The sequence below is a fragment of the Strix aluco genome, chromosome 3 (assembly GCF_031877795.1).
Source record: "Strix aluco isolate bStrAlu1 chromosome 3, bStrAlu1.hap1, whole genome shotgun sequence".
In the NCBI taxonomy this organism is placed as follows: Eukaryota; Metazoa; Chordata; class Aves; order Strigiformes; family Strigidae; genus Strix; species Strix aluco.
This window is the reverse complement of record NC_133933.1, coordinates 77,385,147-77,402,134: the sequence shown is the minus strand read 5'-3', so window position 1 is coordinate 77,402,134 and position 16,988 is coordinate 77,385,147. Positions and strand designations below refer to the sequence as shown.

The following is a 16,988-nucleotide window of genomic DNA, read 5'->3' as shown; positions in this document are numbered from 1 at the left end:
AGAAAGCCCAAGAACTGGTGTACTCAGCAGTGTGCATCACCTGCTGCTATAGTCTCTGTCAGTTAATTGACATCTCTCATGTATACAGCATTCTCATAACATTTAAATCTGAAGAGCTTTTGAGGTTCCCTGCAGAGCCAACACAGCAGTGTAAGCAAAACTCAATTTTACCACTCTGACAATGAAGAAAAAGATGCAACTCATTTTCTCTTCATTTTTGGTTCAGCAGCATGTAATTGCTCTGATGTTGGAACAAGCAGGGCTTTGTGGGTGACTGTCTAGGGACAGACTCATGGAGTTATGAGGAGACTGTGGGAAGAGAGATAAATTTCCATGTGTCTTCCACTCTCTCTCTCCTTGCTGCTCTTACCGCATTCCTTGTTCTCTTATTTCTTTCCTTACTGTCTTTCTCCTCCTTCAGCTTATTTGACTAAGGGTTATTGAATGTAAGATATTTAGGTACTGTGTTGAACAGAGCCCATAGATGAAGTTTGACTTCTGCATTAAACTCCTAAGAAATTGCATGCAACTGAGATCTCTGCAGAGTCCATAAATGTAGCAGTCTGCACTAAAATGGATTGATAATTTCTGCATTTTAGGCTTCTGAAGAGAACTTACCCAAACTTTAAACTTCCATCAACCCCTACAAAAAAAAATTCTTTAAAATGTTCTTGAATCTCACACTTTGCCATTGTTTTTCAAAGATATGTAGTTACAGAAGCAGCTCTGGAAGTCAGCAAGGTCCATTTTTAAAGAAATCTATATGCTAAACCTATTGAAATAAGGTGGTACTAGGTTCATTTGAAACATGATATTGGTTTGCCAGAGAAGTTCACAAGCTGTGACAAACGTTCTGTGATTCTGGACCATAAGGATGGTTTTGCTAGCATTTTTCTTTCCTTAAAATACTTTACAAATTTCTTGGTTTATAATTTGCTACAATTTTAAAAATTTACTACCATTTTTACAAAGTCTTGTAATACCTCTGCACAGTTATTAGCCTGGTGAGATGAAAGGGAGTTCTGCTTTTTAAAGTTCAGTTCGTGTAAGGCAGTGATTAAACTTTGACCAAATGACTGGCAGCTATTTTCTCATTTGTCCAACTAGATGATGTTTCAGAACACTCATAGACGCCTATAGTAGCCTAATGATTAACTTGCACTACTCTTTGGGATTAATCTTCGCTTCAGAAAGGTGAATTTACTTTACCATCTGACTGGCTAATCTAGCTACTGCCTTACTTTGATTTCCACATGTATACAGATTCAGATGCTACATTTCTGACAACAGCATTGAGACTTAAAGGTGTCAAAAAAAACTGGAGATGAGTGATCTTCTCAACACTTCTGGATATATAGACTGCCTATTTGTAAATATGCATTGTAATACAGTTTCTATTTTATATTTAAATACTAGCTACAGAAAGCAGAAACCTAGATCACTATAGCAGTAAATGAGAGAGCTAAGAAATTCTGTTTAATCTTTCTTTCTTCCAAAATAGGTAGATACTCTTATCATGATGTACAAAACACACTGTCAGTGTGTCCTTGACAATGCAATTAATGGGAACTTTGAAGAGGTAAGGTTGTTTGAACACACATTCTTGGTATATATGCACAGGGAGCCAAGAAAGCATTATTTATGTCCATGAATCTGGTTTCTGCTCCTTTAGATTCAGCATTTCTTATTACATTTTTGGCAAGGAATGCCTGACCATCTTCTTCCTCTGCTTGAAAATCCCATCATCGTTGACATCTTCTGTGTTTGTGACTCAATACTGTATAAGGTAAATTAAGCATTTAGCTACATGAATAATCTCAACCATGTTACACCTTTTGCTTGTGTAAAAACAGCATTGAAGTTAGAATAGCAGTATGCCATGACTACTTTCTGCGTCTTACCCGTGTAAATTAGCAGGGATTCACTGTCACATGTAAGAGCTGAACTCCACTCTCAGCTCTGCTGCACAACTGATGTGTGACTACAAGCAGCACACTAATAGTGAAATACTGACCTACTTGCTTGAATGTAGCTAAAAGAAATGCTTGTGTGCTTCACTGACAAGACTGACTAAGTTAAGCCTGGATGAAAGCTGAAGCCTTGTTTTTACTTAAAAGATTATTGCAATTTCTACCAGCAAAGAGAGTCTGTGGCAGATCGGTGAGGTGATTCCACATGTGAATCTGCTACTCACAGGTTATGTCAGGCCATGGTTTCAAGTTACAAAGCTGGAACAATACTGGGTTGATATTCCTGCCTCTTCTGTCTGCTACACTTCATTTCTGTTCCTATGCTGCTAGATGTACCAGCAGAACTGCTGTACTCTGAACTGGTTTGAGTTTAAAAAGAAATCTAAGGAACATTTGTTTTGCAGAGTTTTTGTGCCATATGAGTTCTTTGATCTAGTTCACAGCATGACAACACAAGTTGAAACTAGGTGACACTAAGGAGTATTGCAAGGTCAGGATTAAGCAATAGAGCACTGGGGAAAAAATAAAGAAAACAGTGGTGCCAAAGTTTCATGAGTTTTTAATTTGGAAAATCAGATCATTAATTAATAGCTGCAAAGTACTTCAAGTTTCTCTGATAGGACATGCCATATAAATAGAGAAAGACTGTCATCCTCTCTCTAACACATTTCATAACCACATATTGATGGAAAGAAACAACTATTGGTATAACAGTAAACACTAAGCAGTGAAAGCAAGAGGCTTGAGGCTGTTTAGCAGTGAGTGCCTTATTGTAATCTATTTGTCATTCTTTACTGGACAAAAATATGGGAAAAAAATCCAGAAAAGGTGAAAATACATATTTCTTAGGAGCATATCAAGCTGTAAAGTAAGGAGAGGTGTTTTATTTAGCATCCAAGATCATAATTACTACCCTGGAGATGCACCATTAAGCTTCATTTACTTGTAGATGTTACAGTGTGCCTTGAGTTTATGAGTTTTTTTCTGCTCTAAATGTGCTATCCCAACATTAACTTTATTTGTAATAAATATTTAATGTGACAGAAGAAGAAATACTACAGGAGCACTGAATTATAAATTGAATAAGACAGAATTTCTCAAAAGTTCATAAATTTACAATTGTGCTTCTTCTCTGTCTCTCACTGTTTCTCACTTACAATCATGTTAGGTATTCTTGACAGCAGTGCTTCCAGAAAGAAGCAGGAATTTTATTGTGTTGTTATCAAACCATTTACATTAGTAATGGAAACAGATTTTTGGGGTGTAGGCTAACAACTTTGCCCTCCATAATAACATTCCCTCCCCAGAAGGCATGCCAGATGGCAGTTTTCTTCCAAAACAGCCCCACACCACACTTAGCTATAAGGGATTTGTCCTAAACTCTGAACACCTTCATCCAGTATAGCAGAAAGAAGAGTCAAGTGGCAAGCACTCGAGGACTTTGGAGATGCTTGAGTATCTGCTTTACTGAGACTCAATGATGCTGAAGAGAGTGTTTATGCTTCTACTTATCACTTCTACAGATTTCCCTACTTCAGGACAGGAGTGACAGCACTTTCTTGTTGGCATGCTGGCATACATTAAAAATGGAAGCTATCTAGGTATATAAATATCTCATACATTCCTATCTAATAGTGATGGGAGAAATCTAGGTATATAAATATCTGGACAATAGGTTGAATGGCTTTATTCTGTCCTTATCACTTTGCAATCTAAGTAGATAAGACAGACATGAATGAATAAATGGCCAGTGGAAGCTTGATATCATTTTCTGTTAACTTTTTGAAGGTCCTTACAGATGTACTCATCCCTGCAACAATGCAAGAAATGCCAGAAAGGTAGGTATTTGACAATAATAATGATACATTCTGTTTGTTAGGCACATTCCAGGTAAATAGCAGAAATTTTATATCCTAGAGATATTTTCTCACAATATTTATGCTCATTTTTAGAACAGTAGAGTATGTATGGCAAAATACTGTCAGCTCTGAGGACAGCTATAGAAGAGCCTTAAAATACTACATGGTATTTTAATGTCCCATTTTATTGGCTTGTAACATATTTTGAAAAGGGTTTCTTCTACACTAAAGCCCTAGAAGATCAAAAAACAAACAAATGTACTTGTGTTGTTTAAGGAAAAATAATTACCTTTTTTTCAGAATACTTCTCAGGTTTGTATCCTATGCATCACCATAATATCTAAGCATTTTCTCAACAAGACATTAAGGGGATTACTATAAGTTCTGAATTTTCTCATCTTTCCTTTCCCTCGAAGGGCATCTTGTTTGGGGTTTTATGTCTGACTAAGGCCTTTAGCTACAGATGTCTCTATTCTTGGATTTCTTATGGTTTATTCTTAAAGCTAGTGTTTTTCAACCTATTTCAATCAGCAGATGGCGTACAATTTTTCTCAGACGAGGTATAGATCAATATATAGGCAATTTAGCCTTTTGATGTTTGGTCATTTCCTCTTCCCTTTTGGTGACACCTGAGGAGTAATTCACAGATACGTCCAGGAGTCTGGTAATCATAGACTGAAGCCCAATTATTTAAACTAATGCAGGACAATTTTTATTGATGTTTCTCTAAAACACATTTTTTTCCTGTAGTTTACTGGCAGATATAAGAAATTTTGCAAAAAACTGGGAGCAGTGGGTTGTTTCCTCTTTGGAAAATCTACCAGAAAACCTGACAGATAAGAAACTGCCTATTGCACGAAGATTTGTTTCCTCCTTGAAACGACAGACGTCATTCCTCCACCTAGCACAGGTAAACAGAATAAGACTATACATCCAAAAAATTGTCAATTACATTCAGCACACCTTGCTGGCTATGAGATACAGTGTATTATTTTTTCAAGGTTCAACTTCAGCCATGGAAGACTTACGTCTTGTAGTTCTAACCATGCAAGAAGGAAGGGACCATAAATAGATCTGACCAAAACTTCAGACTTTCGTAGTAGAAAAGAGAGAAAAGACCATGGTTGTAATGAACTACTATCATGGGAAGTTTTGGCAGTCAAATGATGAGGTGGAATATATGGGTATTTAGTTTAATTCCAAATTGGAAAATATCAGATGATCTTTCTTGCTTAGCAAAGGTTCGCTGTGTTGTCCATGATGTCCTTTAGTGAGCTTATTTCTTTTTGAGTTTTGACTGAAAGAAGAACATGAGTGACATGTAGCTGAGGGTTCCAAGGCTATGTTGGCAGGATACAGGTATCTGCAATTAGGAGGCACCTCCCTGTGATGGTTTGGTAGATTATACAAAAGGATACAACGCCTTTCAGGGAACTTAAGTGCTAACAGCTCGGGCTTTGAGGTGGTAATCCTCATGAATAACTGTACCATATATTCATCTTGACTTAGTTTTCTCTTTCATAAATATTAAGACAGAAGTAGCACATGGGTTACATTGTGAAAATGATACGATAGGAAGGCACATTAGAAGAGCATTAGAAGTCTAATGGAACTGAAACATTATCTCATCCGATTTATGGAAAACCCAGCCATGATAAGAATATTAAACAGAATATGATTCTTCTCTGAGGAGTTATTCAGGTGATCCCCATGTGTGGGTCTGTACTGGTTTTGTCTGGGATAGAGTTAATTTTCTTCATAGTAGCTGGTATGGGGCTATGTTTTGGATTTGTGCTGGAAACAGTGTTGGTAACACAGGGATGTTTTCATTATTGCTGAGCAGTGCTTACACAGAGTCAAGGCCTTTTCTGCCTCTCACCCCACCCACGAGCGAGTAGGTTGAAGGTGCACATAAAGTTGTTGGGGGACACAGTTGGGACAGCTAAAGCCAACTGACCAAAGGGATATTCCATACCATATGATGTGATGCTCAGCAATAAAGCTAGGGATAAGGTTGGCGGGGACACCACTGCTTGGGGATTGACTGGGCATTGGTTGGTTGGTGGTGAGTGATTGTTCTCATTTGCATCACTTGTCTTTCTTGGGTTGTTTTTTTCTCTCCTTTTTTTTTTTTTTCCTTTCCTTTTTTATCTCAACCCACAAATTATCTTACTTTTACACTTCCAATTCTCTTTCCCATCCCAGGTTGGGGAGTGAGTGAGCAGCTGTGTGGTGCTTAGTTGCCAGCTGGAGTTAAACCATGCCAAGGTCTCAGCATTTTATCTTGCCTTTACAGATTGCTCGGCCAGCCCTTTTTGATCAGCACGTGGTGAATTCCATGGTGTCGGATATTGAAAAAGTTGATTTGAATAGTATTGGCTCTCAGGCACTCCTTGCAGTCTCAGGGAGCACAGACTCTGATGGAGAGGTCTACAGTGAATGTAAGTCCATGGTGCTATATTTGCATTATTAAAAGTAATTCACTCTTTCATTCCATGCCACACTAGTCTACTTGGAGATGATCTGAGAAAAGGCACACATAGTCACTACATTCTCTAATCTAGCTCAGTGTTGATGTCTCAAAAATTTCATATCATTATGGTTTAATTTAATGGATCTAGTTTAATTTAATGGAGCTAGTTTAATTTTTTTTTGGTGATGAATAGCTTTTTTTTCTGAAGTTGATCTTTAAAAAACCCCATAATTTTCTATAAAGTGTAACAACTACTTCCATACACAGAATAAAGTACAAATTTTGAGGGTGTTAATTTTCATATACACACCTGTTGTTGAAAAAAGGATATAGCCATTTTCTCTATTAAAAAGATAACTTTTGTCATAGGACTCATGCTGAACAGAGTTTGGAGAGCTGAAAGGAATAGCAATGTGTTGTACTCCAAATATTGTTACTTTGGTCATGAAAGTTTGTTCTCTTCAATGGTTCACAATCCTATTCACATTTTCATTTGAGTTGCCCATTTCCTACTTCTTGTGTAATTGTTTTCTATTTTGTTCTTTGTATTCTTTCACAGTGGTTAAAAAAAGGAGAAGAGAGATAACTGGCCATTCAGGCACTTTTTTGAAAATGGGAATTGAGGAAGTTAGCTTTACATTAGATTGTGAGAAACTTGTAAAATATAAGGGAAACCTAAGACAGTATACCAATCTATCACATTACAGATATAGCTTTGCTACTAAACTTAGTAATAGAGTAGTTTTCAAAGCTGAATCTTAAAAGGAATGAAAAATATCAGAATTTTTTTTGCTTTTATTTTCTTGTAAAACTTCATTGTCTTACAACCTGTAACATTATAATGCTTAAGTGATTAAAATATATGTGTGACATATATGTGTCTGCTTTGCTGCAGAATTGCTTATTTCTTCACTGCTCTAATTCTTTGCTTTTCCTTTCCATGCTACAATATTGTCATATGGCTGGTGAGTGGCTTTTTCTCACATTCAGAATAGCGTGCAATGATATGTTCTCCTTTTTACATGGTAGATGACTCTATTACAGTGTTCCAAGAACTGAAGGACCTTCTAAAGAAGAATGCCACTGTGGAATCATTTATTGAATGGTTGGATACTGTGGTTGAGCAAAGGGTTATCAAGGTACCTTTCAAATGTTCTGCCTGACTCAAGACCAAATCCTACTCCCCTTAATCTGTCCCTTATTTATGCAGTCCCATTGGTTTCCCACATGGGATTCTTATCTCTGCTCCCATCTCCTTATTATAACAGGGGAGTTCTTCATTTGGTGTGAAAGATTCCAGTGCTGTTTGTTCTAATTAATCATGTTAAGTGCTGTTGAATAGTCTTATGTGTGTGACAAACTGAGGAGTATCTTAACTAAAACATTAAAGTCAGATCTGTCATAAACTGTACATGAAAGAAACCCATCCACCTTATCTGTGCATGCAGAATCACAGGGGTATTGCTCAGTAAGGTGAGCAAAAGTTGTTCCTTAGAAACGCAATTCTTTCTTTCATGGTATTCAGATGGTGCTGTATGTGGTATAAGTTAATGTAGCAGATGGATTCAGAAGTAGCTAAACTGTAGAAGGATTTCTAGAGACCAGGATGAAGATACAGTTTTGTAGCTTTATAAGAAGCTTAACACAGTAATTGATGGTTTTGATTGGATATTTCCCCCCCTGATTTACAAGGTGTTTTAGAATCACAAGAATTTTATATGCATGTAGTTATACAGGAATGATTACACTAAAGCTCAGAACAAAATAATTGGGTTCTGAGTTATAACTTAAGTAAGAGATATTTACCCAATTGGTGACTCTAATGAATGTAAACTAGCAGAATAAAATGTTACACATTGCTTGTTAGTAGCTGAACACTGGTCTTCTCATCAAGTCTTGTTCTATCTGGAAATGCAATATCTTATCCATCATTTTAGGAGCATCTTGATATGAATGGATGTAAGAGGAGGAGACAGTGCAGTTAGCTTTGACTGGCTTGCAGAATAGTGACTCTGCCACTTACAGAATAACCATGGACATATCATTTTTCCTTTCCTCACCTGTTTTCCCAAATTTTAATGGAGACAGTGATAATTCCTTTCTTTTTAAAGCACTCTGAGTTTCCTAACATGCTGTCATATGTGAGCAGCGCAGTGAGGAGCTTTGGATGATTAAGGGCAGCAGAGCCAAAGCAAGTCTCCATAGACACTTACATAGACACAAAACTCCCACTGAAGCTGAGCAATCACAGCTTATTTTAGAACTGAATTATTATGGTCTAAAATTGATTCCACAATTTCAGAAGACAATTCCTGATAAACAAGCCAGGCAGAAAAGGTGAAGTAGTCTCCCATTCAGCAGCTACTATGTGGTACTGTATTACTAAAGTTAACAAGTATGGTTCCTAACATTGTTTTCCTGTAGTTAAGGGTAAGAAACACCAACAAGTCCTGATACTAGGTCAGCTAAGCAGAAGCTAATAATTTACAGAACACGTAATCCTTCTATTGCTGTCTGCCTTCTGTTCATGCTAAAGTGTGGTTACTGTCAAACTCACACTATAGCTTCTCTGCTTGCTGTTTGAGAAAGCAACAGGTTGTACATTACCACACGAACAAATCACTGCCAGAGCAAAGTGACAGTATGAAATAGGCAGCATTAAAAGCATCAGTGTTATGATAGTAAACATACCATTTTTTAAGAGAAAGTCTGGCCAGTATTATACAGATTCATTAAAGTACAAAGACTAATTTCTGTTCCCTGTTTATGTGGAATAACATAGCACCAGAGGATGTTTTTTTTTCCTTTCTTTCTGCCCTGTACACCTGTATATTTGCAAACCAATTTGGCACCTTTAATACTAGAGTATGAGGTAATTTATATAGCTTTAGGGCACAGCAGAGCCCAAGCAATAAGCAGTTTGCTTCATCTAACATTGTCAGAGCTCTGCTCTGGTTGCACTGAATGGAAAGAGTGAATGCTGCTCTTCTTTATCACTTTAGGACACACATTATGAAGATAATTTGAATCAGGCAGCTTCATCCACCCTGCCACATCAGCCTGAGTCAAGGACTCCTTGAACTCTCAAGCATATTCAGTTCTTTCTTCTCTCCTGTGTGCAGAAGGCAAGTCAGCATACTTACCAGTATTTTACTATTCTCTTTCAGGCAAGCAAGCAAAATGGGAGGTCATTAAAGAAGAGAGCTCAAGACTTCCTTCTCAAATGGAGTTTTTTTGGTGCTCGAGTGATGCATAATCTAACTCTAAACAACGCGTCAAGTTTTGGTACCTGAGCTTTGTGAAAACACTCATATTTTGTACATGCATGCTAGCACTTACCATCTTTCCACCATTTCCTGAGCAGAGGAACCTGTCCTAGTCTAAAGATTCTTTGATCAAAGATACAAATGCTGTATAACATGTTTTTCAAACTAACATTTCGCAGTAAATGCTAGCAATATTTTTTTGGTGACTTGTGTCACATGTTCATTTTTAACAGGTATTTTTCTTTTGAATTGCAGTTTGATACTGCTTTGCAATTTAAGAGCTAGAAGGTCTATTTGTTTTGATATGGCAATGGAAGTGTAACTGCATATCTTGGTATAGGGAACAGAAGATTTAAATTATTAATTTTATATGTGTATCAGTTTGATAAAAAATTACTGCTGTATAGAAGTTCTTGTGCATAGTATGTTTTCATAAAATCAAAAGGAATATGGCAGATCACCACTCATTTAATTCTGGGATCAGCATACAGCCAATTCAACAGTGTTTGTGGCTTTTAAAAATTAAGGTTCACATGCCCATCTTTAGAAATGTTTACATTTTTGGGGACTCTCAGAAAGAACCTTTTATAAAATAGAAGATGGTAGAGCAAGTAAAACTCACTTTAAATCTAATACATGATTCCCTAAGTTTAGTTGTAGGTATTTTGTTATCTAGAATTCAGAGGGTATTTGAAATGGCTGTAAGGAGAAACATGTTTTTAATGTGATATATCCTTGAAATAAGGTCAAAGACTTCACCAGTTATTGTCTGGTTATTTAGCACAAGGCAAACAGAAATAGAGCAGAGGCATTCTAGCAGACTTCAGCCTTATCTATCTCCACTGTGTGCCCTCTTCAAGTATAAAGCATGTCTCACTTTCATCAGTATTTTTCTTTGATGTAATTAGTGGTCAAATAGCCTACAGGACAGTAAACAATTGAGCTAGGTGGGCCAGTGCAAAGAGAGATTAGAGCTAGAAGTTAGGCACTATTCCTTGTTGGTCTTGCCGGGTCATTTAAAGTCCACAATTATTTGTTTGTTTCCCTCACTTCTCCTAGAATGGTGAGAGATGGTCACAAAGATAACTCAGCTACTCTCTCTCTTTCTCCTCCAAAAGGTTCTTTTCATTTGATCCGCATGCTACTAGATGAGTACATCCTGCTCGCCATGGAGACACAGTTCAATAATGACAAAGAACAAGAACTCCAGAATCTACTGGACAAATACATGAAGAATTTAGGTAACTAGAGCTTGGTTCTTTTGAATGTACTCCTGTATTTTTAGAAATTGGCGTATTTGTTTAACTTTAAACAGGAGCAGGCTTACTGTCTTCTCCTGAAGGTGTAGTTATACGCAACATTGTCAAATTCATCTGAAAAGCTTGTGACCATTCAATCAGCAATTCATTCCCGCCTTCTCACCATAATTCACTTAATAACATTTTGTGGGAATGTGAATACACTGTATCACCGAAATGGCCTTAGATGCGACAAACTCTTGTAGGTACATCTGAAGGGCCACATGCTGAAGTGTGAAAAGAGGTATAAATAGCAGAAAGGGCAGGAATGCCTAATCCAGTTTTTCTGCCAAAACTTAAATATGTAATTACACCTTGAACTAGGAATGTATTAAATGTTACCAAAATGCAAATATCCCTTCAAGGTTGGAACACAAGTTTGGAGCCCTATTGAACATCTGGCTGAAGTATTACTATGTGGAAGAGTGGAAGAGAAACAAAATGTATTTAATACAGTGTCCTTAACATTTTCCATCTACCAGGCTTCTTCAAGGTTAGACAGTTTGAAGTCATATACTCCAGGTCTTTTGTTATAAAATTAATTAAGATTGATTTGTATCAAATTCTGGTCCAGGTTATCCCTAAAAATCCAGTGAAACTCGACTGGGTTCTGCTGAATTATTTTTTTATTAACATTAGCACCAGTAATCAATCTTTAACTTTCTGGTCATTGTTACTCTAAATCTGCACTTTGCTGCAAGAAACTTGCATGGAGTTTGTCTGACAGTAGATGCTGCACTTTTTCTTTCAATTCAGCCTTCAGGAAAAAAAATTATCCCGTGTAGCAGTTTCCTCATGCTTGGATACTTAGGTCACATACTTGAAACCATAAGGTAAAGTCATAGTTTCCACTGAAGAATAGTAGAACTTCCACTGAGTTTATCATTAGTCTGCAGAAAACTGAAGAACTGAGTGTAACAAATGCTTTTCTCTAGATCCCAGTATGGAAATAGAGTTCAAGCATTCTGAAATTCCCATTGTTAATTCTTTAGTATGAAGTGTCATGAGCCTGATTCACTCTTAATGCAATTTACTTGACTTCATTGCTGATATTTACTTCAGGGGAATAAATCTGATTCATACCTTTGCTGTAATGGCTTCAGTAAGGAGCTGATACTCTGTGATGTAGATCTGTGATCGGGGAGTATGACACAAACAGTTCCACTGGGAAGATCAAGACTAGAGCAATATTTGTATTCATTGGCTACATGCAAAATATGGAGGCTTCACTGGGTTTTGAAGTAAGCAACCAAAGATACAAACAAGTAAGGCAGCTCATATGCTGTCTATATACTATTGGTGAATTTATGTGCAATAAGCATACACATAACAGCCATCAAGAGTTTTCACTTACTCTTCCAGATGCAAGCAAAGCCACCTTTACTGCGTCACCAAGCTCTTGCTTCCTAGCAAATCGTAACAAAGCTACGCCTCTGCCCAGTGACACTTCAGTCAAAAATGAATGTCTAGCAGAGCAAACCTATGTGTCCTTGTCAGCTAGCCAGCCTAGCAGTGCACCTTCTGGTCTGAACCCCTTCACCACAGGAGACAGTGAGAATATGCAGCAGCTGCATACAGGTATGTATCAGTTCTTCTAGTTTCTCCTTCTCTTATTTGCTTGTTAGTCTTTCAATCCACAGTAACATGTTGCTGTAGGAGCAATGACCATATGCATTTATAAAGACCTCTAGTAAATAACGTTTCATGAGCTTACCCTCTGTCCCCATTTACAGAAGGTGGCAATTGTAGAGCCCTGCCAGTAATAGATCCTCTTAGAACAATGATAAACCTATCTATACCTCTTGGCTTGGTGAGGTTCTTGTGAGGAAAGAATGAACAGTAACACCTGGAACACTTGAGGCTTGTAACTGTTGTGATTTCCCACAGAATGTGGCAGCCTCCAAGCTGGAGAATGAAAGTGGCAAGTTTTATAGCCTGAAGCCATGGATTAAAGAACTTGTGTTGTATAGGTGGGAGCCAATGCATATCCTTTCTAAAGGTTTCAAATGGTAATGTACACTTCACTAGAGGGTTAGTTTCTTAACAGATCCGATCTACTCAGCAGTACTGCAGTATGAATGCTAATCACTACTAATGCTTATTTATTCCAGGTCAGATGGAGCTGCCTCAAAGCACTGGTCACCTGATGACTCCACCCATTTCACCAGCCATGGTCAGCCGAGGAAGTGTTATCAACCAGGGGCCAATGGCTGTGAGACCTCCAAGTGTAGGTCCAGTGTTATCCACACATTCACAGTGCTCTTCCTACTCAGAACCGCTTTATCAGACTTTGTCACAAACTAATCAGAATTACTATGGAAACAATTCCAATTACCAGGCTATGTTCAGAACTCAGGCCCATTCCACTTCAGGAGTTTACCACCACAGAGCAGAGCACAGTCGATTCAATGCCTTGAGCGAACAGCAGTTCTCCAGAGACTACTTCAGCAACAGTTGTGCTGTGTCTCCATACAATGCCAGATCCCCTTCCAGCTATGGTCCCTCATCCATGTCTCAGGACACACACAATATGCAGTTTCTGAATACTGGGAGTTTCAGTTTCTTGAGCAACTCAGTGTCTACGTGCCCAGGAGCAGCATATCCTGCTAACACTTCCAATGGTATTAATATATATTTTCTTTTTCCCTTCTGTTTGTCTTTCCTTGCTGGAGGAAAACACCTTTTCTCTGTTTTTTTCTATGAATGATGTTTTTCAGCTCTTATTTGTACCTTCCTGTTTTCCACTTCTCTAATGACACACACAGAGATTGTAAAGCAGCTTAACAAGCTACTTAAGGATTTATTTTCCTCTGGTGAATCCTCAGATGACCTCAAATGCATCTACTGCACCTATGCTAATCTTTCTTTGGCACCATCGCCATGTCTTGCACAAAAGAAGGAAAAGCAGGATGACCTTGTGATTTAACAATCTCTTGAAAAGCCCCCAAAACATCTACTGTGAAATAGAGCAGGCATAAGATAGTTTACCTCTGGGAGCAGCATAATGGACCATTCTCGTCACAGGGTGAGGATGGTGAAACGAAGTATAAAAACGTGTATTAGTTTGAGACTTTGGCCCTAATATTTCTCATACTTAAAATGTAAAGTTATTGCCACAATCTGCTTCAGAGATACAGTTAGCAAAAACACCTCCCTCTTCTGGAAGAAAGACACACTAGAAATGTTGGTTTTATATGAATTTGTATATGCAGTAAGTATGTACTACCATGCAGATTTTCTTTCCACGTTTGCTTTCCTTGATTGTGAGTTTCAGAAGGGAGCACTGAACTGTGGATAGGAGTCCTCATGGTGTCTCTTATGGCAACTGATTGTAGGCTACTGTTTGATTCTGAAATTAGAATGGGAGTGCAATTCTGTACTGAAGGGATGACTGAACTCCTAGGATTTTTTTGCTCACTTGTTAGCACTCCTTTTTTGGGTCAGTCACTGCATATGTTACTAATGTTACAAGGCTGTATGTGTACATAAATAATCTTATTCTCAAGGGACTCAGCCAGTAACAATTACCTTCTGTCCCAGGTTATCACAGTGTCCTACCCTCCTCTTCAACAGTAATTTCACTCTGCTTTTTTCCAATCTCCTGTCAATAGGGTATTATGGAAACAATATAAATTATCCAGAATCTCACAGGCTTGGAACAATGGTGGATCAACATGTTTCTGTAATCAGCAGCGTAAGCAGCATTCGATCATTGCCATCATACAATGATATACATGATCCACTGAATATCTTGGATGACAGCGGAAGAAAACAAACAGAATCATACTACACAGAGTCCTCACCTTCAATTGTCTGTCGGACTCCTATGCGTAAGTATAGTCAACAACTGAGGAAGAGCTATCAACTTTTTAGCATCCTAACAAATGCTGAGTATTAAACTATATCTCACATATATAGTAAATGAGATGTAATATAGAGATAAAATAGCTCAATACCTAGGATGCATTGTAAGATGTGTTTTCCTTAAAATTCCAGGACAGTGGGTTTAATAATTCTACATTCCCGTAAGAAGGACTGTGATCCATTGTCCATGAGTAGTGGATTGACTGGCCTGAATTGCAGAAAAGTCCACACTGGGAAACACTTTCTAACTATTAAGTGAGCTAATAACAGACTGGGCTCTTCTAAGGGCTCTTAAGGATCCTCACTGCCAAACAGATCAAATGAACCCTGGGTCAGGGATGTCTAGATACATACTTCCTGTGGTATAGTCCCTTCCTGTCCTGTGCTTCAACAACTGTGTGTATTAGGCAAAGCTCCCATTGATGGTGAATTTTAGGTAAAATTACCTAACCCCAAAGGGTTTGTTTTGATATATGCATTAAACAAATGACAGCTGAGTTTGGTCTCACATTTCAAAAAGGGTTGCATGGAAGATATAAACTAGGGCACTGTTTGTTTCTCCACAAGATTACATCTTCCCAGTACTTACCTGTTAACCTTGCACAGAAGATCAGATGTTACTTGCCCTATTAAGTCTCTGCAAGAATTCAGTGCTCAGTTCTTTCAAGGATGCTAAAGAGGGGAAAAAAAACCCAGCACCACCATGCAGGGACTGTGCCCATCAAGTGCCTTCTATATTCTAAGTTGATATGTGCCAGGTGGTGGCAGTGGTACCACTAGTGAAGATGAACCTGAATGGTGCAAGATATGGAAAGATGAGTATAACGCACATAAATAGCTTTGCACAGTTTTCATAGAAGATGGCTTATATGCAAGCCATAAACTTCAGGCCCTTACCTGGATTTTTAGCAGAGTTCACTTATACATGGGTTTTGACCTATTCCTTGATGGTGTGAGGAGCCACTGAAGAAAAGTTCTAGAAGTAGAGGTAAATTGAGTGAAGTACAGAGGTGTTGACATTTCCATCCCTCACAAGGTGTGCCTGATAGATAAGGGTTTTCATCAGATGAAATTGGATTGTGTTTTTTGTTAAATTCAACAGATAGAAAACTTGCAATGATGGTAACCTTTTTTTCCCACAGCTTCAAACATGCAAACTACATCTTCTTCCCAGTGTATGTATGGAACATCTGGTCAGTTCCCTTCTCAGGAAAATCTGGAGTCCCATGGCCCACCAAGCAGAGATATGGTGTCATCTTTACCACCAATCAACACAGTCTTCATGGGAGCAGCTGCTGGAGGAACCTAACTGGAAGAGACATGTCAGTGCATTAAGCTTACTTTCCAAATCCTGACATTAAGGCTATGATGACAATCCCCTTCAGTTGGTGGAATAGAAAAGTATTACATATAGGTGTTAAAGGAGCCATTTTAAGATATTAGCAGCCCTCCACAAAAGAAAAGTAGCTATATTCAGATTGGGTCCTGTCTGTGAATCACTCAGGATTGTTCTCACTATTACAGCTTTTCAGTCAGAAATTCAGGGTGAGCCAAAAGAGCCACTGATTCTTGCAAACAAGAATAAATTGTAAAGAAATGATTACATCTATTCCTAATTTATTAAAAATGCTATTCTAGTCTTTCACTTATATCTTTTTGTATAAAAATGTTTATTTAATGCCTGTGTTGCTCATTATTTATTAGGACCACAGAGTAACTGTTTACTTTCTCTTATTTGACACATTGTCAAATGTATGTATCCTACCTCCTATGGAAATGTTTACAAGGTCAATTTTTACTGTTTCAAATGAAACTAAGCCAAATTCTTAAGTTTTTTACTGCTGTGCTCTGGAAAGTCAATTTCAAATGTTTAGTGCCTACTTGTGCAAGTGAAACTCCTCAGGAAATAAATAACATATGTTGTGGGGATTTTTTTCTTTTAAAATAAACTACTTTCTCTTAAAATAAAACCATCAAAACATACAAATATCATAAGCCAACTAATTGCAGTAGCCTGCTACTGTAGCTGGATAACTGAAACAAATTAAACTATGCCACAAAATACCATGGGATTTCAAAATTACTTGTGGTCTGAACCCAAAATTTCTACTGGTGCAAATCCACAAAAGGACGTTCATCAGCCTTTATGGGTTAAGGACAACTGTGTATACTGAGACCAAAAGTAGTAAAGATGATTAAAAAATATTGCAATGCTCCAGATCAGCTATTTTAATAAAAAAATATTTTACAAGTGCCAT

General features: G+C 37.7%; 1 protein-coding gene across 1 annotated transcript in view; it reads left to right on the top strand.

Moving 5' to 3' along the window:
• The window catches only part of RFX6 (regulatory factor X6), a 36,579-nt gene extending 20,188 nt beyond the window's left edge, over window positions 1-16,391 (top strand). Inside the window, exons 8-19 of the mRNA XM_074820737.1 lie at window positions 1,502-1,579; window positions 1,673-1,786; window positions 3,759-3,808; window positions 4,580-4,739; window positions 6,126-6,270; window positions 7,332-7,441; window positions 9,470-9,587; window positions 10,687-10,809; window positions 12,229-12,444; window positions 12,978-13,487; window positions 14,478-14,696; window positions 15,873-16,391. Coding sequence (XP_074676838.1) covers window positions 1,502-1,579; window positions 1,673-1,786; window positions 3,759-3,808; window positions 4,580-4,739; window positions 6,126-6,270; window positions 7,332-7,441; window positions 9,470-9,587; window positions 10,687-10,809; window positions 12,229-12,444; window positions 12,978-13,487; window positions 14,478-14,696; window positions 15,873-16,039 — 2,010 coding nt within the window. The 3' untranslated portion in view covers window positions 16,040-16,391. The remainder of the gene's footprint in view (window positions 1-1,501; window positions 1,580-1,672; window positions 1,787-3,758; window positions 3,809-4,579; window positions 4,740-6,125; window positions 6,271-7,331; window positions 7,442-9,469; window positions 9,588-10,686; window positions 10,810-12,228; window positions 12,445-12,977; window positions 13,488-14,477; window positions 14,697-15,872) is intronic.
• The last annotated feature ends 597 nt before the right edge of the window (window positions 16,392-16,988 follow it).